Source organism: Pan paniscus, chromosome 5, assembly GCF_029289425.2.
Source record: "Pan paniscus chromosome 5, NHGRI_mPanPan1-v2.0_pri, whole genome shotgun sequence".
NCBI classification, from domain to species: Eukaryota; Metazoa; Chordata; class Mammalia; order Primates; family Hominidae; genus Pan; species Pan paniscus.
This window is the reverse complement of record NC_073254.2, coordinates 49283308-49310357: the sequence shown is the minus strand read 5'-3', so window position 1 is coordinate 49310357 and position 27050 is coordinate 49283308. Positions and strand designations below refer to the sequence as shown.

The following is a 27050-nucleotide window of genomic DNA, read 5'->3' as shown; positions in this document are numbered from 1 at the left end:
TAAACTATTTTCATTTAATACTCAAAGTTCAAATCACAAAAGTACTGAGGATCAAACATAAGTAACACTAGCAAAGCAGCCAATGGCAGGCAACAGGCAGTTGCAAGCCACCTCTCACCATATAACTCTGAGATGGAGCAACTGATTGAGAGAAAGTCCTCTAACCACAGCCATCTACTTGTCATAGTTTGTAACACTGATCTTCCACACATTTTGTGTATCTTCCATGAACTCACTGTCAGTGCTGCTCAATGAGATAAACTAAGTACTAAGGAATAAAATTTTGTCAGTCAGGTTAAACTTTATTTTTACTTTTTAATTAAAAAAAAAATAGAACTCCTGAGCTCAAGCAATCTTCCATCTCGGCCTCCCAAAGTGCTGGGATTACAGGTGTGAGCCACCGTGCCTGGCTGGGTTAAGCTTTAGAGGGCCACAGATGATTGTTATATCTAAGATCCCCACTGCACCCCCGAAACCAATTTTTAATTTCCAGAATAGGCAAATATCAAAAATAGATTAGTGGTTGCTTAGGGATTCAAAATGAGGAGTGACAGCAAATGGATACAGGGTTTCTTTTAGGGGAAACAAAAATGTTCTGAAATTAGATTATTGAGATCGTTATACAACCCTATGAATATACCAAAAAACACTGAGTTATATATTGTAAATGGATGAATTGTATGGTGTGAGATTGTATCTCAATACAGCTTAAAAGAAAAGAGCCAATTTTCACCTGTTTGGGGTGATATTATCTCAGCTGAGAATGCATGACCTAGGCTACTGGAGGAAGAAGGTTCCACAACAATGCTTCCTCTGCTGGAGTTGCTTAGAGCTAAAAGAACAATAAACTACATGTAATGAGCTTATTATAGTAGGGTGTAGAATTGGAATCAAATATAATTAACAATTATCAACATATCTAATTGTAAACACATAATCATATATGAGATATAAATGGTAAATAGTGTATATAAATGACTAAAATTCTCTAGTGAACTAGTGGGAAGAGAATAGCCTGCCCTTAAAAAAGAGAAATAAGGAAGGTTTTTGGCTAACAGGCTTTACCCTAAGAGAAAACAGTTAAAAAGTAGGTGGTACTCTCTTCCCCATCAATCACCAATCTTCTCTCAGAAGCCTGAAATGTGAGCTCCAGTTTGATTTTTTTCTTTTTTTATTTTCTGGGGAAAGCCTTATTTCTATCTTTGCCATCCAGTTTGATTTTACAAGACAATGCTGTCCCACCTCAAGACAGTGCTGACCCCAATGAACCATCCAGTTTCCGATCATTTCACCTCTAATACCCAGGGATAGGTGAGCATGTTAGTCAGCAGTTCCAACATCCAGGTGTGGCCTTCAAGTGGTCTCTAGAGCAGCACTGTCCAAAGAACTTTCTGTGATGATGGAAGTGTTCTATGGCTTATAGACTATACTGAGCAATTGAAATGTGGCTACAGCAAATAAAGAACTAATTTTAATTTTAATTAAAATGAAAATGAACTTTTAATCGTAATTTTCATTTTAATTTAAATAGCTGCATGTGGCAATTTAATACCATATTGGACAGATAATTCTAAAGTAATGATATCTAATAGAAATATAGACTGGGGCTGGGCACAGTGGCTCACGCCTGTAATCCCAACACTTTGGGAGGCTGAAGTGGGCGGATCACTTGAGGTCAGGAGTTCAAGACCAGCCTGGCCAACATAGTGAAACCCCATTGCTACTGAAAATGCAAAAAAATCAACCAGGCGTGGTGGTGGGCGCCTGTAATCCCAACTACTCGGGAGGCTGAGGTGTGAGAATCAAAAAAAATAATAAAATTAAAATAAAAATAATGTGAGCTGGACTTGGTGGCATGTGCCTATAGTCCCAGCTACCCAGGCGGCTTAGGCGAGAAGATTATTTGAGCCCAGGAGTTAAAGAGACCAGCCTGGGGAATGTAGTAAGCCTCTACTGTAAAACAAAACAAAACAAAAGCAACAACGACAACAACAATATAATTACACAAGAAATTTTAAATTTTCTAATAGCTATATGAAAGCAGTATTTAAAAAGTGAAATTAGCCTGGCGCAGTGGCTCACGCCTATAATCCCAGCACTTTGGGAGGCCAAGGCGGATCACAAGGTCAGGGAATCGAGAGCATCCTGGTTCATACGGTGAAACTGCATCTCTACTAAAAATACAAAAAAATTAGCCGGGCGTGGTGGCGGGCGCCTGTAGTCCCAGCTACTCGGGAGGCTGAGGCAGGAGAATGGCGTGAACCCGGGAGGCAGAGCTTGCAGTGAGCCAAGATTGTGCCACTGCACTCCAGCCTGGGCGACAGAGCGAGACTCTGTCTCAAGAAAATAAAAATAAAAAGTGAAATTAATTGTAATAATATGTATTTTTATTTATTTATTTATTTATTTTTTGAGACGAAGTCTCGCTCTTGTCCCCCAGGCTGGAGTGCGATGGTGCAATCTTGGCTCACTGCAACCTCCACCTCCTGGGTTCAAGCAATTCTCCGGCCTCAGCCTCCCATGTAGCTGGGATTACAGGTGCCTGCCACCACGCCCAGCTAATTTTTGTATTTTTTTCTTTTTCTTTTTTTTTTTTAAGTAGAGACGGGGTTTCACCATGTTGGCCAGGCTGGTCTCAAACTCCTGACCTCAGGTGACCCACCCGCCTTTGGCATCCCAAACTGCTGGGATTACACAAGTGAGCCACCAAGCCTGGCCAATAATATGTATTTAAACCAATATACCCAAATGTTATTTCAACATGGAATCAACATGAAAATAATTATTGAGGTGGTTTACACTCTTTTTTTGGTACCATATTGTAAAGTACATGGATGTGCTTTGGTCAAGGAATATGCCTAGGCAGATGTCCAGGCCTGCATGACTCAGCAAGTTTAGAGCACAGGCATATAACTCCACCTGTTATCACAGCCATGTAGCCATAACATAGGAAGGTCATCCCTTGGCCCTGTACCACTATTGTCTGTAAAAGGTGTAACTGCCCTGCTGATGCTATGCTCTTGGGGCTCAGCTTGGACGGCACGGCACAGCACTGCATGGCACAGCTCTTGTACAGGCGCTGGCGCCCAGAGAGAGTGAAGCTATTGACCCCTGTAAGGGAGACTGGCCGTCTGGCAGACAGGCAAGGGAGAGCCAGGAACTGGGTTGTGCCCAGAGGGAAAGAGTTAAGCTGCTGACTCTGAAGGTAAGGGAGAGCCACCCGCGCAGCTTTATGCATGCGCGCACCCGGACAAGCAGCCGGACCAGTGCGAGAGAGCTGTTGATGAGAGAGCTGCTAAATAAAAGTACATTTCACCTGCCTACCCCCTGGCAGTGCCCCACCCCACCGACCGAGTGTTCTTTCGGCTATCTGCCCATCCACCCACTCCCCTCGACCTCAGCATGGGCTGGAACCTAACCCTGGGCATGACATTTGGCATAGTCATGGACCTGACACATATCTTTGAAATCCAATGTGTATTTTACATTTACAGAACATCTCAATTTGAATCAGCCACATTTCAAGTGTCCAGTAGTCACAAGTGGTTAGTGGCTACTATATTGGACAGAACAACTCCAGAAAATCTTAAAGCCCTTTCTGTATTACCTAGTTCTCCCTTCCCCTTTCTCCCCAAATCCCAGAGAAAGAGTTACAAGAACTCTCCCTGATCTCTGCCCCTATACCACACCTGGGTATGGTAGGCTGAGAATTATTCCCGTATTTTAAAATGTCTATCTAGATGGAGTTTTGCTCTTGTTGCCCAGGCTGGAGTGCAATGGCGCCATCTCGGCTCACTGCAACCTCCGCCTCCCGGGTTCAAGCAATTCTCCTGCTTCAGCCTCCCAAGTAGCTGGGATTACAGGCATGTGCCACCATGCCCAGCTAATTTTGTGTTTTTAGTAGAGACGGGGTTTCTCCATGTTGGTCAGGCTGGTCTCAAACTCCTGACCTCAGGTGATCCACCCGCCTTGGCCTCCCAAAGTGCTGGGATTATAGGCATGAGCCACCATGCCCGGCCTTCCTTGAAGTTTTTTGCTTGGTTTTGATTTTTTTGGAGATTGGGTCTCGCTCTGTCACCCATGCTGGAGTGCAGTGGCACAATCTTGGCTCAGAGCAACCTCTGCCTCCCGGGTTCAAGCGATCCTCCTGCTTCAGTCTGAGTGGCTGGGACTACGGGTGTGTGCCACCACGCCCAGCTGATTTTTGTGGTTTTTTAGGGATGAGGTTTTGCGATGTTGCAAAGGCTGGTCTTGAACACCTGGGCTCAAGGAATCTGCCCATCTTGGCCTTCCAAAGTTCTGAGATTGCAGGTGTAAGTCATCGTGCCCAGCCTCCTTGAAGTTTACTAACACTTGGGATAACTGAGGGAAAAGAAGTGACAATTCCACTCAGTCTATTAGAGGTCTGGATATAAGGTAGCCACACAATAACTCTAACTTGACTTCTTCTAACCATTCTATCTTATTGGTTTGGAGACTGTCTTCTGCCAGCATTTTTTGTGGCTTGAGATGATATTTTCAAACCCTTCTTTCACTACCTTTCTTACCCTTAATGTGCCAAGCTTGAAACAGGATTTGATTTCCTGAGCTACTTGTTTGCCTTCTGTGTGTCACCAAGTAATCTGGTTCATCTTTCATCTCATTCATGTTCTTTTCAAGTGAAACAAGACATTTTGGGGTCAAGTCTCTTTGGGTGTTTGTTTTATGTATATAAAAATGGATTTTGTGTTCCCTTTCCATGTAAGTACCAACTTATATGGAAACTCACAATCATAATGTAAGAAGAAATGAAAGCCTGGTGTATTGTACTTCAAGATGCCTCCCTGATGTACAGAATCTCCTTGTAGGATAAATAATTGCATTGTAAAAATAAAATAAAATGTCTCATCTAAAACTTCATTAAATTCCACCAAAAAGATCAATATAGTTTAATAAATGAATGGTGAAGCTACAGTCATTCACATCTTAGTATGGATTACAGAACTCTGGCACTTGAAGAGAATAGTACTAAACATCCCTTATCAAGCGACAGGATGAAACTCTGAATTGTGTACTCTTAATTAGGAATTCTGAAAGGATTAAAAACAAAATCTAAACAAACAATCAAACCAAAAAATACCCAAAGCCTTTAAGTAACACTTGGAAGAAATAACTAAACAAAATAATACTTGTTTTAGTAACAAACTTCCAAAATGAGTGAGTGGCAAATTATTTCCTGTGGTGGCAAAAACAATCTTTGCACTGTCATTGCTCCTTTCTTTCCTTTCAGAATGAGAGTAGAGGAGGGTTGAAATCACTTCAAGATTATTTTTTTTTTGAAACAGGGTCTCACTGTGTCACCCAGGCTGGAGTGTAGTGGCACAAATCATGGCTCACTGCAACCTTGAGCTCCTGGGCTCAAGCAATTCTCCCACCTTAGCCTCCTGAGTAGCTAGAACTACAGGGACACACCACCACACCTGGCTAATTTTTTTTAAGAGATGGAGTCTCACTATATTGCCCAGGCTGGTCTCAAACTCCCGGGCTTAAGCAATCCTCCCACCTCAGCCTCCCAAAGTGATAGGACTATAGGCGTGAGCCCACTGCAGCTGATCTCTGGCTAATTTTCAAATTTTTTGTAGAGACGGGTTTCGCCATGTTGCCCAGGCTGGTCTCAAACTCCTAAGCTCAAGCAATCCTCTCACCTCAGCCTCCCAAAGTATTGAGATTACAGTCATGAGCCACTGTGCCTGGCCAGTGAATCTAGATCTTATTATAAGGTAAACAAAGCCTTTAGAGAAGATAAGCCAGCAAGAGAAAAGTCTATTTAATACCATATATAAGCATCAAAAACCAAGAACTGATGACAATGGAGAATTTAAAGGAAACACAAAGATAGTTTTGAAGAAACAAGCAGCAGGGTAATAAAACTTAATATTAGCCTATAATCAAGAGGTCCTCCAAATTCAGCCTATTGGCTCATTTGAGCCTGACAACAACTTTTGGGGTAATGAGTGAGACATCATTTAACTCAATTTCACAAATGTGGAAACTCAAACAGGTTAAGCAGAAGGTTAAGTGGTCTCCCCAGGGCTCATAAAGGAAAGCAATGAGTCAATTAGTTTTTTTCATTCTGAATAAATACAAACACATATATAATGGCAGTTGTTCTAAGTATGTCGAGATTACAACATAACCTTGCTTGGGAAGAGAACATTTACACACAATAAATATTTAAACTGACCCAAATCTAAAAATTCTGAGGTTTTCTATAGTTGAATTTACTTTCCTAAAATCTCACCCTAGTCGCTTTCAACCTCTGATAAGCATCAGGATTGCCTAAGGAACTTTGGTGAGGGGAAAAAAAAGTTTACACTGCTTGAACTCTACCACTGAAGACTCTAATTTAGAGGTGTTTGGGGAGAGGCCCAACATCTGTATTTTATTAAGTAAGACATGTGGTTCTACTGTACCCTAAAGGCTGAACAGCACTGCCTCAAACAACAGGGCTACCACAGGAGGGCTGAGGCCCAAGGAATGCCTGTGATTAAGGGAAGCCAACCAAAGTACTCCACAATGTCTTCTGAAAAGAGCCTTCATCCCCAGGCTCTGCCCAGAGCTAGACAGTGACGTGGACCACCCAGCCCAGGCTCAGGCCTCATGGGGTACCTGGCTCTCGGGACTGGCTATCATCACAAATGTGCAGGTCCAGGCGGGAGATGAGCAGATGGTAGGAGGACTCTTTCACATCAAATTTCTCAAAGTACTGGCTGAGGCGGCTGCTGCTGCTGTTGCTGTTGCCCTGGCTGCCACCAAATGCCTGGGCCCAGGACTGCTGGGCATTGGGAGCTGGTGGAGTGATCTACATGTGACAGAGAGAGAAACAGGAAGTCCAGACTCTGAAAAGATCCTTTGTAGGCTTTCTTTAAGCTTTGGTCCAGCCTGGAGAAAACCACAGTTTAGCAAGATGTTCCTTCCCTCTCACAACTGTTGGCCTAGTAGCTCACTTAGGTCCGTTTCAATTATATAACCCAAACTCCAAAAGCCTAATTATAATTAGTCTAATAACTGTTGGAATACAGTTCATAGTTCTGAATTGCCCTCCCAGCTCTCGCCCACCAGGTCTTAGTGGACTGATGCTAAAACATTTCCTCTAGGACGTCTTCCCTAAATGCTCTCTTTCAGCCTATGTAGTGAGATGCCTCTTCTTTGTGCTCTCATGGCATATTGTTTATTCTATTACAGCATTTATCACACCATACTGTAATAACTCATTTATGGTCCATCTTTCAAGACAGTGAGAGCCCCAAGGACAGGAACAAGAGGTGTATTCCATTTTTCTTCTCCAGTGGCCAGCACTGTATACTTAATACACTGGAGGTACCCAATGAACAGAATAAATAAAAAATCAGAGGTGCAGGCAAAGCCTATGAATACCCAGAAGTAAATGACAAATTTCCCAAATAAAGTCTAGATTCCACCTACACTAGTATGAGTTAGGTCTGGCCTACTGAGTCCCTAGCCCCACTAAGGGTGTCTGTTTTATCTCTAACCTGCACAGGTTCAGGGGCCAGGCTCTTTCTTTGATGGGCTGACTTCTCCATGGCTTCACTCAGTGACTCTGCATACTTCATCATAGCCTTGAGCTGTGAGTCAGTCAGCACCCAGAGCAGGTCATCCAACAGGAACATCAGCTTGGAGGATATCACATTGCAATCTTTGGTCTGAGGAAGCCACAGACAACATGGGGTTTATCACCTCGTATCATTCCAACTTTCAAAGTGACTGTTGCCCAATCAGTTTCAGAAGCGGCTTTTCAATCTCCAATATGTGAAAGTATCAAGCACTTTGGAGAGACAATTTCTTATAAAACTACTAAAGTTTCCTTAATTAAAAAAAAAGCAATAGTCAACTGCCAGGTGCCTATGTCAGTGTCCCTACATACGGGTAAAAATTGCAGTTTCCAAAACTAAGAAAACAGGAAGGTGGAAACATTCTATTACTAGAGGATGTTGAGCAACACTGATTTACAGGCCTTCCCCCTTCAACTGTCATTCCAGGGCCAATAACATTCCAAACAATAAGGGAATACCAAATCCAGGCTGTCTCATAGAATAAGAGATGGAAGTTTTCATGAGGCCAGAGAACACACTTACTCTTCTTTTGAGGGCTATTTGGATCCTGCCTTGGTTCGTAATAAGCCTCAATGGAGTGGTGACTGGGTCCTGATCACCATTGTCTGTAGCATCTGCCTCAATTCGGAGTGTTTGCCAAGTTATTTCCTTAAATGTTAAAACCTGGAAGGAGAGAAAGTACAATCCCTTAATCCTGTGAATGAAATTAACCAAGAAGCAAGAAGTCCAAGGAAAAAAGACTGGCAAGGCAGAGACTCCCAGCACTCTCAGTTGGGATCCCACCAAGAAAAAGCAGTGAATCGGGGATCCATAATTGAGGAAAGGATGTAGCAGTAACACTGGACAGAAAGGCCTCTGGGTTCCCAGGAATGGGGAACATTTGAGGAAATCCACAAAATGGGAATAATATCCTTTAAGAATCAGTCCGACTTTGAATCTTCCCCCATTCTCTCCCTTCACAATGATGGGGCTGTCACCTCTCCTCGGCAGGGGTCAGTGATGCGGGTAAGGCGAAGGTCACTCTGCTGCCAGTTGGGGTTGACACTATAGCCCTGGAGCTGCCACAATTCAAAAGAAGCATGGAAGGCCTTGGAGTGAATCTTGATGGTGATAGAATTGACAATGATGAACATCCCTTCCACCACCTTTTCGGCAAAGCCATATTCACTACAACAAATGAGGCAGACCAACAATCAGAATCATGGGAGACTTTCTGCACAGTCTTCATATTAGATGTTTAAATTATTTTATAATGATAATACAGTAGTCTTTTTATTTTTTTGAGACAGGTTCTTGCTCTGTTACCCAAGCTGGAGTACAGCGGCACGATCACAGCTCACTGCAGCCTTGAACTCCTGGCCTCAAGTGATCCTCTCGTCTCAGCCTCTGAAATAGCTGGGATCACATGTATGAGCCACTGTGCTTGGCTGCAGTAATTTTTTTTTTTTTTTTTTTTGAGACGGAGTCTCACTCTGTCACCAGGCTGGAGTGCAGTGGCGTGATCTCGGCCACCTGCAATCTCCACCTCCCAGGTTCAAGGTATTCTCCTGCCTCAGCCTCCCAAGTAGCTGGGAGCCACGCGCCACCACTCCCAGCTAATTTTTGTATTTTTAGTAGAGACGGGGTTTCCCCATGTTGGCCAGGATGGTCTCAATCTCTTGGCCTGGTGATCTGCCCATCTCGGCCTCCCAAAGTGCTGGGATTACAGGCGTGAGCCACCACACCCGGCCGGCTCTGTGGGTTTTGGCAAATACATGGAGTCATGATTGACCACCAAAGTCATCATAGAGAAGAGTTCTACAAGCCTGTAATCCCAGCATTTTGGGAGGCTGAGGCGAGTGGATCACCTGAGACCAGGATGAGACCAGCCTGGCTAACATGGCAAAACCCTGTCTCGCTAAAAATACAAAAATTAGCCAGGGGAGGCCAGGCGCGGTAGCTCACGCCTGTAATCCCATCACTTTGGGAGGCTGAGGCAGGCAAATCATGAGGTCAGGAGTTCAAGACCAGCCTGGCCAACACAGTGAAACCCAGTCTCTACTAAACACACACACACACACACAAAAATTAGTGAGGCATGATGGCAGGTGCCTATAGTTCCAGCTACTTGGGAGGCTGAGGCAGAAGAATCACTTGAACCTGGGAGGTGGAGGTTGCAGTGAGCCGAGATCACGCCACTGCACTCCAGCTTGGGTGACATAGCGAGACTCTGTCTTGAAAAAAAGAAAAAGTAGCTAGGTATGGTAGCAGTGGCACACACCTGTACTCCCAACTACTCCAAAGGCTGAGTTGTGAGAATCGCTTGAACCTGGGAGGCAGAGGTTGCAGTGAGCTGAGATCGCACCACTGCACTCCAACCTGGGCAACAGAGCAAGACTCTGTCTCAGAAAAAAAAAAGAAGAAGAACCAGAAACTAGAAGCATCTACAACAGAATGGATTGTGGCATATTCAGGTAATGGAATGGTATACAGTAATGAGGAAGAATGAACTACAAACATATGTAACAAAATGAATGTCTCTCACAAACATGATGTTAAGCTAAAGTAGCCAGACGCAAATGAGTATATATTTACCTAAAACAGCCATGTTGTAGTACATAACAGTTCTTTATTCCTTTTTAAGGTTATGCCTGAACATGCCTGAACCTTGAAAACATTATGCTAAGTGAAAGAAGTCAACCACAAAAGACCACACAGTATATGATTTCATTTATATAAATGTTCAGAATAGACATAGACAGTAGATGAGTGGTTGCCTAGGGCTAAGGCAGGGAAGAACGAGGAGTGACTGCTAATATGTATGGGGTTTCTCTTGGGTGATGAAAATGTTCTAAAATTGATTGTGGTCATGGTTGTACATCCCAGTGAATACAGTAAAAACCACTGAATTGTATACTTCACATGGATGAATGTTATGGTATGTGAATTATATTTCAATAAAGTGTTTTCTAAATTATGCTGGCTTGGCTTCTTTGGTTTTCTTCTTTTTTTTTTTTTTTTGAGATGGAGTTTCACTCTTGTTGCCCAGGCTGGAGAGCAATGGTGCAATCTCCGCTCACTGAAAGCTCTGCCTCACAGGTTCAAGCAATTCTCCTGCCTCAGCCTCCCAAGGAGCTGGTACTACAGGCATGCGCCACCACGCCTGGCTAATTTAGTATTTTTAGTAAAGATAGAGTTTCTCCATGTTGGCCATGCTGGTTTCAAGCTCCTGACTTCAGGCGATCCACCCACCTCGGCCTCTTAAAGTGCTGGGATTACAGGCATGAGCCACTGCACCCAGCCAGCTTCTTTGGTTTTCTTTTTTTTTTTTTTTTTTTTTTTTGAGACGGAGTCTCGCTCTGTCGCCCAGGCTGGAGTGCAGTGGCGCGATCTCGGCTCACTGCAAGCTCCGCCTCCCGGGTTCACGCCATTCTCCTGCCTTAGCCTCCCGAGTAGCTGGGACTACAGGCGCCCGCTACCACGCCCAGCTAATTTTTTGTATTTTTAGTAGAGACGGGGTTTCACCGTATTAGCCAGGATGGTCTCGATCTCCTGACCTCGTGATCCGCCCGCCTCGGCCTCCCAAAGTGCTGGGATTACAGGCGTGAGCCACCGCGCCCGGCCCTTTGGTTTTCTTGTAAGAAAAGAAAGAATAAGAAAAAAAAATTATGCTGGCAAAATATGAAGTGACTTATGAACAAGGCCATTTATTGCTGAACCATGTTTAACAGCAAAAAATCTGGAAATAATCCAAATATCCATCAACAGAGAACTGGCTAAACTATGTTGCCTCCAAAAGATAAGCATATTCTACAGGTACAAAAAGGAATAAAGAACATCTCTTCACACTTCTATGGAGTGATCTCTAGGAGATAGATAGATATATATATATATATATATATATATATACACACACACACACACACACTTTTTTTTTTTGAGACGGAGTCTTGCTGTCACCCAGGCTGGAGTGCAGTGGTGTGATCTCAGCTCACTGGAGTGCAGTGGTGTGATCTCGGCTCACTGCAACCTCCATCTCCTGGGTTCAAGCAATTCTCCTGCCTCAGCCTCCTGAGTAGCTGGGATTACAGGCGCGTGCCACCATGCACGGCTAATTTTTGTATTTTTAGTAGAGACAGGGTTTCACCATGTTGATCAGACTGGTCTTGAACTCCTGACCTCGTGATCTGCCCACCTCAGCCTCCCAAACTGCTGGGATTACAGGCGTGAGCCATGTAATACGCCCGGCTTTCCAGGATATATTTTTAAATGAAAAGAACAATGTAGAAGAAGTATTTAAGATATGCTACATGTTGTACAGAAAAAAGGTGGGACAATACAAATATATATACAGTACATATAATGTGCCTTGTTTCACAGTTGTAACTTCAGAGCTACATAATTTTACATAGCTAAAAATAAATTTAAAAACCATCTAAAACTTAAACAAATAAAAGAACCTTTCTGTATGTCAAATTGCTACTCAACCGTAATAAAGAATGATTTCAAGTAATCCCAGCACTTTGGGAGGCCAAGGCGGGTGGATCCACCTTGAGGTCAGGAGTTCGAGACCAGCCTGGGCAACATGGTGAAACCCCGTCCTTACTAAAAATACAAAAATTAGCCAGGCATGGTGGCAGGCGCCCATAATCCCAGCTACTTAGGAAGCTGAGGCAGGAGAATCGCTTGAACCCGGGAGGCGGAGGTTGCAGTGAGCCGAGATGGTGCCACCGCACTCCAGCCTGGAAAAGAAGAGCGGAAAAACTTCATCTCAAACAAAACAAAACAAACAAACAAACAAAAACAGTATTTTGACCATACATCCCTAATGGGATATTTCACAAGATTAAAACACACACACACACCCCGATACTGCATTCAGTAGTAGTGTTATTGATAGTTATAATGGTTTTGTTTTTCTGAAACTTGAAAAAGTAAATCATTTATGTTACTGTTGATAGGAGCCATGACTCAGTGTATGAATTTAAAAACCACTATTAAATCCAGAAAGTTATCTCAAAATCCTCTTTTCTTTTATTTGAATAGAGAAATATCAGGATATTGTCATGATTTATTTTTCTCTTTCTTTGTTTTGTTTTCTTTTTTTTTGAGACAGTCTCACTCTGTCACCAGGCTGGAGTGCAGTGGTACGATCTTGGCTCACTGCAACCTCTGCCTCCCGGGTTCAAGCAACTCCCCTGCCTCAGCCTCCCGAGCAGCTGGGACTACAGGCACGCGCCACCACGCCCGGCTAATTTTTTGTATTTTAGTAGAGATGGGATTTCGCTATGTTGGCCAGGCTGGTCTCGATCTCCTGACCTCGTGATCCACCCGCCTTGGCCTCCCAGAGTGCTGGGATTACAGGTGTGAGCCACTGAGCCCGGCCTATTTTTCTCTTTCTTAAAAATACCTTTTTCCTAGCATTGGACACTGAAAAGGCCTTAAAGCAATGAAAACTCAATGAACACAGTTTTGCAGACAATAGTCTCTAAATAGCGTTTCTCACTGAAGGGAATCAGGGCTCCTTGGAGAGATGTCTGAGTTCAGGTCTAGGGTAAAGTTGTATAAAAGAATCCTCAAATATCTTATTCTATCTAAAAGCAGAACGATTACTGGGGTCTTGTCAAAAGGACACAGGAGCTCACTTGGAAATGCTCTAACTGGCCAAAGATGGGGACATATGAACATCAAGAAGAATAATGACTGTAAAGGTATGACATACAAAAAAACATGTATAAAGAGTAAATGTACGATGTAAGGCCAGGCACAGTCGCTCACGTCTGTAATCCTAACACTTTGAGAGGCCAAGGCGGAAAGATCGCTTGAGTCCAGGAGTTCAAGACCAGCCTGTGCAATATGGTGAGACCCATCTCTGCAAAGTATTTAAAAATTAATTGGGTGCAGTGGCACATGCCTGTATCCCCAGCTATTTGGGAGTCTGATGTGGGAGAATCGCTTGAGCCCAGGAGTTCAAGGCTGCAGTGAGCCGTGACTGCACCACCGCACTCCAGCCTGGGTGACAAAGCAAAACCTTGTCTCAAAAAAAAAAAAAAAAAGTAGGATGTAAAACATGTAACATGTAAAAGCATGTAGGCCAGGTGCGGTGGCTCACGCCTGTAATCCCAGCACTTTGGGAGGCCAAGCCGGGTGGATCATTTGAGGTCAGGAATTCGAGACCAGCCTGGCCAACATGGTGAAACCCTGTCTCTACTAAAAATACAAAAATCAGCCAGGTGTGTTGGTGTGTGTAATCCCAGCTACTCAGGAGGCTGAGGCAGGAGAATCGCTTGAACCCAGGAAGCGGTGGTTGCAGTGAGCTGAGATGCACCATTGCACTCTAGCCTGGGCAACAGAGTGAGACTCCATCTCAAAAAAAAAAAAAGAATGCAAAATGTAAAAAGAATATAAAATGGTAAGCCACTCTGGAAAAGTTTGACAGTTTCTGAAAAAGTTAAATCCTCCCCTAAATACCATAACTAGGTATTTACCCAAGAGAAAGAAAAGTACACATGACCACACAAAAACTTGTATACAAATGTTCACAGCAGCATTATTCATAATAGTCAAAAAATGGAAATAAAATGACCATCAACTAGTGAATGGACAAACCAATTGTGGCATATCCATACACTAAAATGTTACTCAGTGCTATGGTCTGATTGCTTATGTTTCCCCAAAATTCATCATATGTTGAAACCTAATAGCCCAATGTGACAGTTTTAGAGATGAGGCCTCTGGAAGGTGTTTAGCTCACGAAGGAAACGTCCTCATTAATGGGATTAATGCCTTTAGAAAAGAGGCCGGAGACTGCACTCAGTGGCTCGCGCCTGTGATCCCCACACTTTGGGAGGCCAAGGCAGGTGGATTACCTAAGGTCAGGAGTTCGAGACCAGCCTGACTAACATGGTGAAACCCCATCTCTACTAAATGCAAAAAATTAGCTGGGCCTGGTGGTGCATGCCTGTAATCCCAGCTACCTGGGAGGCTGAGGCAGGAAAATCACTTGAACCAGGGAGGTGGAGGTTGCAATGAACGGAGATCATGCCATTGCACCCCAGCCTGGGCGACAAAAGCGAAACTCCGTCTCAAAAAAGAAAAAAAAAAAAAAAGAAAAAAGAAAAGAGGCCAGAGAGAGACCTTTCACCCCCTTGGAAGTATTCTTACCAAGAAAACAAAAGCAAACAAAATCAATCAGGGCAAGCCTTTAAATCTACCAGATTAAATAAGAAACATTTTCAATGATACCTTGATGATACAATCAGCCAGAATACAAAACAAGTGAAATTCTTTAGAAAAGATTACCTAATTCCTACAAAGAATAAATGGTATATTTAAAAATGTGTGTGTGGTGGGATATAATTATAAGAGCTTTAAAAGGCCTATCACCCAAATATAAAGTATGGACTTCTTTTGATCCATATTGTTCTGTAAAAAAAATATGTATTTAGGCCAGTCACAGTGGTTCACGCCTGTAATTCCAGCACTTTAGGAGGCTGAGGCAGGTGGATCACCTGAGGCCAGGAGTTCGAGACCAGCCTGGCCAACACAGCAAAATCCCATCTCTATTAAAAATACAAAAATCAGCCAGGTGTGGTGTGGGGCACCTGTAATTCCAGCTATTCAGGAGGCCGAGGCACAAGAATCACTTGAACCCAGGAGATGGAGGTTGCAGTGAGCCAAGATCGTGCCACTGCACTCCAGCCCGGGTGACAGAGCGAGACCCTGTCTCAAAACCAAAAAAAAGAAAAAAGAAAAAAATACATATATACATATATATATTTTAGAGATAATCCAGGAAAATTGATTATGAAATAGGTACTAGATGATATTAAGGAATTCTTGGGTTTTTTTTTTTTTTGAGATGGAGTTTCATTCTTGTTGCCCAAGCTGGAGTGCAATGGCGTGATCTCGGCTCACTGCAATCTCCACCTCCCGGGTTCAAGCGATTCTCTTGCCTCAGCCTCCCGAGTAGCTGGGATTACAGGTGCCCTCCACCACGCCCGGCTAATTTTTTTTATTTTTAGTAGAAATGGAGTTTTTATTTTTAGTAGAAACGGGGTTTCACCATGTTAGCCAGGCTGGTCTCGAACTCCTGACCTCAGGTAATCTGCCCACCTCAGCCTCCCAAAGTGCTGGGATTACAGGCGTGAGCCACCACGCCTGGCCTGTTAATTCTTTTTAATGTGATAGCAATATATTTTTTTTCCAGGCCTTGTCTGTTAAAGACATGATATGAAAGTATTTGCAGGTGGGTTCACAACCAGCCTGGGCAACATGGTGAAACAGTCTCTACCAAAACTACAAAAAATTGGCCAGGTATGGTGGTGCATGCCTGTGGTCCCAGCTACTTGGGAGACTGAGGTGGGGAACCACTTGAGCCTGGGAGGCAGACGATGCAGTGAGCCAAGATCACACCACTGCACTCCAGGCTGGGTGACAGGGTGAGACCCCATCTCAAAAAAAAAAAAGTATCTGCAAGCGGAATCATATGGTTTCTGAGATTTGCTTTCAAGTACTATAGTGTCCACATGCACATACATACACATACACAAACTGGCAGGAAAAAGAAAAAAGAATGACAACGTTGGGCATGGTGGTTCACATCCGTAATCCCAGGGCTTTGGGGAGGCTGAGGTGGGAGGATCGCTTAAAGCCAGGAGTTCAAGACCAGCCTGGGCAACATAGTGAGACACCATCGCTACAAAAAACTAGCCAGGCATGGTGATGTATGCCTGTGGTCCCAGCTACTTGGGAGGCTGAGGTAGAAGGACTGATTGAGCCCAGGAGGTCGAGGCTACAGTGAACTGTGATCACACCACTGCACTCCAGCCTGGGTGACAGAGCAAGACCCTATCCCAGGAAAAAAAAAAAAAAACAGAAGAAGAAGAATGACAAAGTGTTGATAATTGTTGAAATTAGATCTTCGGTATATGGGGGTTCTTATACCATTTTCTTTACTTTAATGTAAGTTTGAAAATGTCCATAATAAAAAGTTTTTATTTTTTAACTAAAAGGGGATCTGGAGCAATTAATATGTTGGAAATAACAGGGTTCAAAGAAACTAACCTCTGTCCTGAAGCAAGGGCAATGGGAGACTGTCCATTGGGGGGCCGAGGATCCTCACACGTCTTCATCTCCACCTCTACCTTATCCAGACACTGAAATAGAAGTCAAGGAGAACTAAGCATTTACACAAATACACACACAGCACAATGACAGCACAGACTGTATCATTCATCTCCGTGCTCCAGAGCCTAGTCAAGTGCTATACCCATTGTGGGCAGACAATAAATATTTACTGAGTGAATGAATGAATGAACAAACTAAAATGCAAGGAGAGTCCTCATTTTCCCCCTTCCATTTCCATTAGCAGCAGAACCTCATGACAAGCATGGGATGGGCTCAGAGCAAAAAGATAAAACACAAATCCAAGTTGTAGGAATATTATTTTTCCTGGGGATTCCAGTTTTTGGGATAAAGATACACATCAACCAGCTTCTGAAGGGCCCTCAACCGATAATCGTCCAACAGTCAACCCAAACTAAACTTTTTTTTTTTTTTTTTTTCCCTAGACAGAGTCTTACTCTTATCACCCAGGCTGCAGGGTGATCTCGGCTCACTGCAACCTCTGCCTCCCAGGTTCAAGCAATTCTCCTGCCCCAGCCTCCCGAGTAGCTGGGATTACAGGCGCCTGCCACCACGCCTGGCTAATTTTTTTATTTTTAGTAGAGATGGAGTTTCACCATGTTGGTCAGGCTGGTCTTGGAACTCCTGACCTCAGGTAATCTACCCACCTCTGCCTCCCAAAGTGCTGGCATTACAGCACCGCACCCGGCCCAAACCAAACTTCTAATTTTTCCTCTGTCAAGATTTCAAGGAGTGCCAGGCGCGGTGGCTCACGCCCGTAACCCCAGCACTTTCGAAGGCTGAGACGGGTGGATCACCTGAGGTTAGGAGTTCGAGACCAGCCTAGCCAACGTGGCAAAACCTCGTCTCTATTAAAAATATAAAAATTAGCTGGGCATGGTGGTACATGTAATCCTAGCTACTTAGGAGGCTGAGGCAGGAGAATTGCTTGAACCCAGGAGGCAGAGGTTGCAGTGAGCCATGGCACTCCAGCCTTAGTGACAAGAGCAAAACTCCATCTCAAAAAAAAAAAAAAAAAAGTTCAAGGGAAGATAGAAAAGTCTAAGGGTAGAGCCTAGGCAGCCATAATCGTTACACTAAAACCGAGAAAACAACTGAGAAGTCCTGGGTCTTGTGTCCCAGTGCTAATCCTATACCATACAGCAGTTCCAGAATAAGCCCAGACGACAGTCACACTGTCTCAGAGAGAAGCTCACAGGGACATAAGGAGACACCCACCATTCCTAAAAGGGTTAGCCTATCATTTTCTCCCTTATCTTCTAAAAGCCTACCCTGGCCATCCCCATTTGATAACTTGCAATCAAGAAAGGTCATTACCAAGCAAATAGGGTGTGTCTTCAACTTTGTCCACTGGATCTGAAAGAGGAAAGCAAAGTCTCAGGGCTGTGGTAGCACCCTCCAGAAAGCAGGCCTACTGGCCAAAGAGAACAGCAGCATTCTGACCCTCATTCTCACCCGGATGGAGGCCCTGTTGCAGTAGACCCGAGTGATGGCTAACCAGGTGGGCAGCTCCAGTACATTCTGTAGAACCTCTTCATCCAGCTCCAGGTTGGTCAGCTGACCCTCCCCTTTCAGGGTGCTCAGGTTGATTTTGTCTGGGGAAAGATTCTTAGTGAACCTGAAAAGAGTAATGATAAGAAGCTATTATTTCCATGGGAATCTGCTAATTGGGTATTACAGCCAAAACACTTCTGAATCTAGAGAAAAGAAAAAATTAAAGAACATTTGTTAAGGCTAGTCAAGTGAAGCAGTGGGAGTGAAGGAACACAGAAAACTGTAACTGGGGTTGTGATCAATCAGTTGTAAACACTGCACTCAGACCAGCCAGAACAAATGCACTCAGACCACACCATCTCTACACCATATAAGATGTTAGGTGAGACCTATGATTCTACTTATGATTGTGTCATCATCCTACTAAAGAACCTACGATGAGGATTCTGGGGCAATAGCTGTAGCAATGGCAATGTAGTCTTTCGGTATTTCTGAACCCTCGCATAAAAACAGACAGAGGGAGCCGGGCGCAGTGGCTCACGCCTGTAATCCCAGCACTTCGGGAGGCCAAGGCGGGTGGATCACCTGAGGTCGGGAGTTCGAGACCAGCCTGACCAACATGGAGAAACCCCGTCTCTACTAAAAATACTAAATTAGCCGGGTGTGGTGGCGCATGCCTGTAATCCCAGCTCCTCCAGAGGCTGAGGCAGGAGAATCACTTGAACCTGGGAGGCGGAGGTTGCAGTGAGCTGAAGTCGTGCCATTGCACTCCAGCCTGGGCAACAAGAGCAGAACTCCATCTCAAAAAAAAAAAAAAAAAAAAAAAGACAGACAGAGGGCCAGGCGTGGTGGCTCACGCCTATAATCCCAGCACCTTGGGAGGCTTAGGCAGGAGGATCGCTGGAGCCTAGGAGACCGAGACAAGCCTGGGCAACATAGCGAGACTCCATCTCTTAAAAAAAAAACAAAAAAACAAAAAATTAGGCATGGTGGTGCATGCCTATAGTCCCAGCTACCCAGGAGGCTGAGGTTGAGGCTGCAGTGAGCCGTGATCGTGACACTATACTCTAGCCTGAGATGACAGAGCAAGACCCATTATAAAAACAAACAAACACCAGACAGAGCAACTAGATAACAACACAGAAAGTCCATGAATAACATTTAAAACAAAATAGAATATGAAGTATCTTCATAAATCCCCATAGACAAGTGGGTGGGGAAAAAACATCAACAGCCACAAGACATAAGTGCTATCCAGCTGTCCAGAATAAAGTGGAAGGAAGCAAAAGGGCATCTGACAACTGAGAACTGAAGAACCCCAAGATAACCAACAACTATTAAATGAAAAGCAATGGGGACTGATTTGACAACAGTAACTGACACTGGGAAAGGGTTCTGTCCACTGCAAGGGATCTGTAGTGAGACCCCAAGGAGCTGGAGCAGTCTAGCCCTATAAACTCATAAAACTAACCTTCCCAAGCTCCTTCCTAGGAAAGGACCCCCACACAGAAAAGAATTAAAAATGAGCAAGATAGGGATGAGAGAAATGAAGAAAAGAGATGTTCTAGATAAAAGTAAGGGAGGGGAACAGAGACCTATTATCTCAGGAAGCAAGCTGTTATTTTTTTTTAGCACTACTTGAAATAACAGAAGAGGGAGCTACATGAAGTTAAGAATGTGAAACAGTTAACAGGCTAATTATCGGCTTATTAAAGCAGGGTAAAATGAAATCCCAGACCCCTACACATATCTTTACTGATATGAAAAAAGAACAACCAGTCACCTGTAGTCTTCCCAAAGAGACTAAACTTGAATCTCATCAAGCCACTGGGTCCAGTTGCTAATTTGAAGGAAATACTGAGGACAGATGAAAACTGCTGAACTACACTGTAAGTGTGCAATCAGCAAAATCCAGACCATAGGAAACTCTATCAGTCAAATGGTCTTGAAATAAAATATTCACACAGGCCAGTCCTCTCACTATTTCTCACTGCTCCAGTCCTCGATGCTGTGCTCTCGCCAGCCACTCCCTTTCCCTTTCCCTCCACACCACTATCTGCCACGCAAGGCTGAACTGGAGACTTCTCCCTGAGGCCTTCTTCCCCTAACTGCTGCAACTCACATTACACTCTTTTATTCTCCATTCCTGGAATCTGTAATGCATGTTTAGGTCATAATCATATGACAGAGTCTTAGGATGTTCTCTAATTCTCAAATGCATAATATAACCACCCCTGCTCAATTAAATTAAGCTCTTCAAGGTAAGGGGCTTAGTCTTGGCCATTCTTCCTAATCCAAATGATGACCCAACAGAATGCTGGCCCACATATCTCTTAGCTAACTGCCCTGCTGGCTAACTACTCCCAGTTCCCTTCTCTCATCTTTTTGGCTGGATCAATTTAAGGCCAGTTCCTCATAGCATAACCCTCTCTCCTGTAAGAAAAACTGTCTAAATTAATCTCACTCCTGTAATTCACTGCTGCTGCCTCTCATAGTCACTATTTTCACCCCAATCATGAATGGTATTTTGTCCACCAACCTTAACTATACTTAGTCTTTACATATATTAGATGCTAACAGTTTAGAGTTACATATCTATATATTTACCAACTTTTTTCACTATATGTATCTTTTCCTTTTACTAAACTATGTTTTAGTGTTTTTGCTTTTCCTTGGACCATAAAATCATGACGTGCAAAAGTTTATCTTTGCAATTTTTTTCTAAAGTACTTAAGAAGGTACTATGAAAACAGCTCTTTAACAATTTTTAAATGACAGTAAAAATCATTTTTAGAAGTTTGTGAACATGCAAAACAATACCGTATGATATTAAGGGATACACAGGAATGCATTGGCATGATGACAAATTTAGGAAAGTGCTTACCTGTGGGGTAAGGGGAGGGGTCGACAGGAAGCTTCAACTGTATGGATAACGCTTATTTCTCAAGTTGAGAGGTGACTGTATGGCTTTTCATTACGCTACTCCATACCTTTTGTACAGCAAATATTTTGTAACAAATTTTTCTAAGATTTCTATCAATTATCTATTTACGTACTTAGTGTTGGGAATGCTATTCCTCCATTGAGTCTCTTTTTTTTCTTTTTTTTTTCTGAGACAGGATCTCACTCTGTCACCCAGGCTGGAGTGCAGTGGTACCATCATGGCTCACTGCAGCCTCAACCTCCTGGCCTCAAGTTATTCTCCCACCTCAAACTCCCTAGTAGCTGGGACTACAGGCACACATCACTATGCTTGGCTAATTTTTATATTTTTTGTAGAGACAGGGTTTCGCCATGTTGCCCAGGCTGGTCTCAAACTCCTGGGTTGAAGCAATCCACCTGCCTCGGCCTACCAATGTGCTGGCATTACAGATGTGAGCCATTGTGCCCGGCCTCATGGGTCTCTCTTAATCCTACACATCTGGCCGGGCGCGGTGGCTCACGCCTGTAATCCCAGCACTTTGGGAGGCCGAGGCGGGCGGATCACGAGGTCAGGAGATCGAGACCATCCTGGCTAACACGGTGAAACCCCGTCTCTACTAAAAATACACAAAAAAAAAATTAGCCGGTCGTGGTGGCGCATGACTGTAGTCCCAGCTAACCGGGAAGCTGAGGCAGGAGAATGGCGTGAACCCGGGAGGCGGAGTTTGCAGTGAGCCCAGATAGCGCCATTGCACTCCAGCCTGGGCGACAGAGCGAGACTCCACCCCCCCAAAAAAAAAAAAAAAAAAATTCCTACACGTCTTGCTGGGCCTTTCAAGAATGCATGGTCCTAACCACTTCTTACTCAGGCCTCTTCTCAGGATTGCGGTTGCAGAGGACAGCTTTCAGTAATGAAATAATCTCTCCCACTAGGACAAAGAACAGGCCTGCTTACCATTTACTATAAAAGCAATGGATTCCCCAAGCTCAGTGTTCTATTCCTATAACACATATGCGGCATCCATCTGGGCCCATTCATGTCACTCCCACAGGACTCTGGAGGCAAGGAAAATTGACATAAACATTATACTTATTATGCTGCTCGCTGGGCCATGAAAAACAGGCTGTGAGTAATAAAGTCCTTTGTCTCTGATCCAGAAGTCTTGTGTGTTCCCCCAGCATCCATGAAACAGTAGGAGTTAATAATTAGCTTCTAAATAGGGTAAAATAAAATCCCAGGCCCTTACACATACTTTTACTGATTTTAATTCACTTAAAAAAATTTAATCTACATTTACTGAGTATGAACTAACTTTATTCTCTCTGAACCAAAAAGACAAGTTTTCAATAAATGGTTCTTTTCCTCTGAAAACAACTTGCCACAGAGGGAAGGTGATTATTTCTCTTCCAGAAAGAAATGGTTCTTCAGTCCTTTTCCTAAACAAATGGCTATCTACAAGGAAATAGGACTGAGGTACGAAGGAGAAATAAACTCATCTAAATACTTCCTAATAAGACAACAACAAAAGGAAGTAAAGGAAGACAGTGCATGCCCCTAAGGACTCTGAGGAGACAGTAGTCCTGACAGAAGCGAAAGCAGAAAACAGAACTCAACATTATTTGTAATCACTAGGCACGGGCAAATTCTTTTTCAAGTCTCTTATGTATTTAAATAAAATATTATAATTATTTCCTTCTACTGTCCTAGCAACCCCTCCTCTAATCTTAAGTGGTCCAGGGAAGCCGTATCAATTCAGAAATTGGGGCAGGGCATACTTCAGAAGTACTACTAGTCTTAGAAAGATAAGAATGTTTTAACAGGCAGAATGAGTTTTGAAGACTGCAACTACATGTCTCCTCCTATCCAACCGCACAGATTCTGATAAGATGTTACCTTTCTACCCCAGCTGAGAATTCTTGTAGAAGTGAGCCACTGTCAAGGATGGAAGTAAGGATCCCTCTGATAGGCAGGAGTAAGGAGAAAAGGCTGAGAACCACTAAGATAAACTGCTCTTTCATATGATAAAAAGCCATTTTTATTTTATTTTATTTTTTGAGACAGTCTCACTCTGTCATCCAAGCTGGAGTGTAGTGGCGTGATCACAGCTCACTGCAGCCTCGACCTCCTGGGGCTCAAGTGACCCTCCCATCTCAGCCTCCAGAGTAGCTAGAACCACAAGTGCATGTCACTATACCCAGCTAATTTTTTTTATTTTTTGTAGAGATGGGGTCTCCCTTTGTTACCCAGGCTGGTCTGGAACTTCTGGGCTCAAGCAATCCTCCCACCTCAGCCTCCCAAAGTACTGGGATTACAGATGTGAGCCACTGTGCCCAGCCACTTTTAAAGAACAGAAAGTGAGATAGACGTTTTCAAACTGATGACTTCTCTGAAAAAAGAGAAACATACTTCAGATAAAATAAAATATAAACACAGTCAAGAATAAGTTATACTGTTAGCTAGCACTGACATTCTCTGAGTGATTATACTAAGTAAGTGCTAAGTATCTAATTTCTACGTTGTGTTCTTTGCAAAATCTAACTCTATTTACAGTTCCATATAGATAAATGTATTTTTCAAGCCTTAACAAAAAAAGTATATCAGATTGTATTACATTTCATCCTAACCTTGCCAGTTTTTAGGGCAATGGATCTCAAACTATGGTCCTCTGATCACATGGATCTTAATTCTTTTGGAATGCTTATTTTAAAATGCAGGCCGGGCACGGTTGCTCACACCTGTAATCCCAACACTGGGAGGCCGAGGTGGACAGATCACTTGAGGCCAGGAGTTTGAGACCAGCCTGGCCAACATGGTGAAATCCCATCTGTACTAAAAAATCACAAAAAAATTAGCCGGGCCATGGTGGGGCATGCCTGTAATCCCAGCTACTTGGGAGGCTGAGGCATGAGAATCGCTTGAACCTGGGAGGCAGAGGTTGCAGTGAGCCAAGTTTGCACCACTGCACTACAGCCTGGGCAACAAAGCGAGACTCTGTCTCAAAACAAACAAATAACAAAATAATAATTACACGTATTTTTGCCCCATAGGCTGGACCAGATCAATATCCTTTTGTCAGCTAAAAGAAAATTTCATTTTTAAAACATAATTTGGCCAGACACGGTGGCTCACCCCTATAATCCCAGCACTTTGGGAAGCCAAAGCAGGCAGATCACCTGAGGTCAGGAGTTCAAGACCAGCCTGGCCAACATGGAGAACCTCCATCTGTACTAAAAATACAAAAATTAGCCAGGCATGGTGACACATGCCTGTAATTCCAGCTACTAGGGAGGCTGAGGCAGGAGAATCACTTGAACCCGGAAGGCAGAGGTTGCAATGAGCTGAGATCATACCACCACACTCCAGCCCGGGCAACACAGGAAGACTCTGTCTCAAAACAAACAAACAAACAAACACCAACTTATTTTGTACACCACAAGCGGGAAAAAGCATTATTCTCTGGCCTGAGCCACCAAAACCAAACTACAAATAATAATGACATTTTACTTTGCACCAGGCACTGAACGAAGGGTCTTCATAACATCTGAATTAATCTTTGCAATATCCCACATGAGGTATGCATTATTATCCCCATTGCTCAGAGGAAGTGCATGAGGTTCGGATATGAAGCAGTTTGCCCTAGATGACAGGGCAAGAAGAGGCAGTATGAACCCAGGTGTGCTCACTGGTGTTTACTTCTACTAACATTTTAATATTATAAGTTCCCCCAAAACACACCTGGCACAGAATAAATTTATAAGGTATCTCAGAAGTGGTTGGAGGACATTCTTTCGCTTTTTATAATCTACCATGGACTGCTTAACCTGTGTAAGGGGAATACATCTAAACTTTTTTGGGAAAGTTAATAGTGTAACTCCATCAAAAACCTTTCTGCACTTCACCAACTCAACCAGATTAATAAACTTTTTCTTAAGCATGCCCAGGGCTAATTTACCACCATTCCAGCAGGGACACCCAGTCTCTAGCAACATGCTAACAAGAGACCACAGAGGATACTGTGCCATCAGGTCTAAGATTAACAATACAAGCAAGTAATCACCAAAAGCTGAACAGCACTAAACAACCAAGAGTTCTTCAAGCACTCAAAGGACTGCTGATGGTGCATGCACGTCTGCTGGACCACCATGAGCGGTCCTCCTGTGACTGTAATAATGATATAACATATATATGCTTTTTCACTTTTCAGTTTACTTTTAGGAGTCAACAAAAAATGGATACTGCCTTATTCAAGCTTCTCAAAAAAGGCAGTAAGAATTCTTTAACTGATTTTGCCTGCATTTTAGAGCAATAACAAAGAATAGGTTAAAAAAAATAAAAGATGGTCGGGCACAGTGGCTCATGCCTGTTAATCCCAGTAGTTTGGGAGGCCAAGGCAGGTGGATTGTTTGAGCCTAGGAGTTTGAGACCAGCCTGGGCAACATGGTGAAACCTCATCTCTACTAAAAATACAAAGACTAGTTGGGCATGGTGGCACACCTGTAATCCCAGCTACTTGGGAAGTTGAGGCACGAGAATTGCTTGAACCCAGGAGGTGGAGGTTGCAGTGAGCTGAGATTGTCCCACTGCACTCCAGCCTGGGCGACATAGCGAGACTCTGTCTCAAAAAATAAAAGTAATAAAAATAAAAATAAAAGATGTTCCATGGGCCTGACTGTTGTTGGGGAGGGTTGGGGAGGTTTGGGGAGGTTTGCTCAGCCAAGGAAACTACAGCTCTGAGAATTATACAAGAGGCCCAAGTTTCAGCTCTCTCATCACCTGGAGAGGGAAAATAGCTCAAACTCTCTGCCTATAATGGAATACAACTGGGTTAAACTGCAGCAACGTGATGATAAAACCAACTATTCCAAGTCATCTTCAATAGCCAGTCTAAAATTCACAAACTGCAACCAGATATTGAATTCTTGAGAAGAATTATGTTGTATACTTCTCTTTCTATACCCCACAGTCCCTGGCAGAAAAAAAGCATTTGTGTTCCTAATTGAGGATAATATCATTCAGAGTCCAAGGGCAGCTAAAAAGGCTAATGGCAGCCTGCTATTTATTCCACTTCAAGTATGTGGGAAAACACTTTCTGGCCATCTGTTACTGTTACAGAGTGTAAAAGCTAAGATGAAATCAGGTTGGAAAAACAGATTTTGATCAAGTTTCATTTCTGCCAGAGGATTGCAATCTGCCAAAGAGACGACAGGGAAAGGCTCTCATCTTTGTGAAAATGTATCACAATGTTGGGAAGTGAAAATTCTTAGATTTGCAAATTTGCAGAATTTCAGAGCTAGAAGGAATCTTAAATAATTGTTTAGTCCAAATCTACATTTGCCAATGAGGAAACAAATGGCCAAAAAGCTTAATGACTCGCCCAAGACTCACAGCTTGCCAGTGGTAAAGCTGGAACTAAGTAAATAACAGAAATGGGACTTAACCCAGCATTCATTCAACTCTGACAACACCATACCCTCTGTAATTCAGCATCTTTATTGGGAATAATAGGGTCAATAAGTTGCAACAGTCAGTCGACTTCAGCTCTCATAGAAATTGAACCCTCCTGGGAGAAATAAAAAGGTCCACAAATACACTTTGCTTCCCTCACCATTTTTTCCATTGAGGAGGTGATCACAGCCAGAGCCTTGGCTTCTAAGCTTCCTACCCAAATCTACAGCAAAATATTTTCACTACTAAGCCACACCACAGGCTTCTCTTTAAACAAAGATATAACACAACACTGAAGCAGTTGGTTTAGATGGCAGGATTCTCTCCATCATCCAAACAAAACATATCAATCACTAATATAGCTAATGCTATTTCATCCCAGATAATCTGATATAATAAGCCATTCAATCTTAGAGGTTTGTCCTAATAGGTTTTACTCTCAAAACTTC

At 43.3% G+C, this 27050-nt stretch overlaps 1 protein-coding gene across 1 annotated transcript in view; it reads right to left on the bottom strand.

Annotated features, from left to right (window-relative positions):
- Positions 1-27050, bottom strand: part of BLTP3A (bridge-like lipid transfer protein family member 3A) — an 83696-nt gene that overhangs the window by 34510 nt on the left and 22136 nt on the right. Inside the window, exons 2-8 of the mRNA XM_003808533.6 lie at positions 18195-18357; positions 18057-18095; positions 16659-16750; positions 8591-8780; positions 8136-8276; positions 7533-7703; positions 6649-6841 (exon numbers count right to left, since the gene is read on the bottom strand). Coding sequence (XP_003808581.4) covers positions 6649-6841; positions 7533-7703; positions 8136-8276; positions 8591-8780; positions 16659-16750; positions 18057-18095; positions 18195-18357 — 989 coding nt within the window. The remainder of the gene's footprint in view (positions 1-6648; positions 6842-7532; positions 7704-8135; positions 8277-8590; positions 8781-16658; positions 16751-18056; positions 18096-18194; positions 18358-27050) is intronic.